The sequence below is a fragment of the Pinus tabuliformis genome, chromosome 3_1 (genome assembly GCF_031772625.1).
Source record: "Pinus tabuliformis cultivar Carrire ecotype Pingquan chromosome 3_1, CPIR1, whole genome shotgun sequence".
NCBI classification, from domain to species: domain Eukaryota; kingdom Viridiplantae; phylum Streptophyta; class Pinopsida; order Pinales; family Pinaceae; genus Pinus; species Pinus tabuliformis.
This window is the reverse complement of record NC_142301.1, coordinates 720479522-720480897: the sequence shown is the minus strand read 5'-3', so window position 1 is coordinate 720480897 and position 1376 is coordinate 720479522. Positions and strand designations below refer to the sequence as shown.

The 1376-nt window shown below is 42.9% G+C and overlaps 1 protein-coding gene across 1 annotated transcript; it reads left to right on the top strand.

Moving 5' to 3' along the window:
* Positions 1-247: 247 nt before the first annotated feature.
* LOC149189315 (uncharacterized) lies at positions 248-1376 on the top strand. Its single transcript, XM_089410189.1, has 2 exons — positions 248-336; positions 473-1376. Exons 1-2 carry the CDS (start codon positions 248-250, stop codon positions 1374-1376), a joined length of 993 nt encoding a protein of 330 aa, XP_089266315.1.

The following is a 1376-nucleotide window of genomic DNA, read 5'->3' as shown; positions in this document are numbered from 1 at the left end:
TAATCACTTGGCTTTAATATTATTCCATTGTGGTTATAAGCACTTGGGGTTTTAGTATTAATCCCTTGGGTTTATTAATTTAAAGATTAATATTCCTAGGGTATAACATTATTGATAGGGTTTATAATATTATTCATAGAGTTCAATATAAATCCCTTGGGTTTAGAGTATAAATTCCTTTGGTTTATTTTAACCAGGCCTGGAGGACGGCACAACAACTAAATCTGCCACATAAATGGCATTTAGAATGGCAGAGCTTCAGAGAGGCCCTGATCGAATCACACATCAGAATAACAGAAGGCCAGGACGAACTCATTTGGAGCCAGGCCGAAGGCGGTATTTACACTCCTAAGGATGGCTATATATTCCTCATCAGACATAAAAAACCAGAGGACATCTCGATCTGGTGGCATAGCATATGGAAGCAGTCAGCATCACCTCGGGCAAAACTATTCTTCTGGTGTATTTTTAGGAATAGATTACCCACAGGAGAGCATCCGATGCACAGAGCACAATATGGACCAACTTGGTGTGTTCTGTGCAAAGGAGCTACTGAATCCACAGAGCACATTTTTATGCAATGCAGAACAATAAAAGAACTGTGGCTAGCGCTCAAAAACTCCATTTCTTATGTGGGAACTTGGGAGGGTGCGGACCCGATTGAGGCTTGGGAAGCCTGGGAGCTGCGACACAAAGGATCAAAGAGTATCAACCTTCCAATCCTAGTAACCTGGCACACTTGGAAAGCTCGAAACCGCATTATATTCGATGACAAGCCGGTACACTGGCCCATGGTAGAGGCAGGGATTATTGCAGCATTTAGAGAGTTACCAGACCCCCCGCCCCCTAAAATCCGCCATCCTCGCCCTCCTCCCTGCATTGATCCTCATACCCCATGGGCTTTTTTCGATGGGGCAGCAAACCAGCAGGGTTGTGGGGGCGGATTTATCATCCACAAAAATGAGCACCATATCTATAAAGTAAAAGCGGGCCTGGGAGTTGGAACGAACAATTACGCTGAACTCATTACTTTGCGGCATCTACTACATTTTGCTTTGAATCATCAATGCACTTGCATCAATATCTTCGGGGACTCAAAAATCATCATCAACTGGTTCAATGGCATATCAGATTGTCACACTCACACACTCAGCATCTTATTAAATGAAGTATTAGAATACAAAGCAGCATTTAACAACATCACATGTTCTCATATTTACAGGGAACATAACGAAAGCGCTGATAAATTATCCAAGGAGGCCACGTTGATGGACAGAGGTGTATGGGAGATTACAGAGGTACATGGACAACATGAGTACAAGTACTTCCATCGACCATACATTGATATGAACTATCCAAGTGCACCGCGACTATAA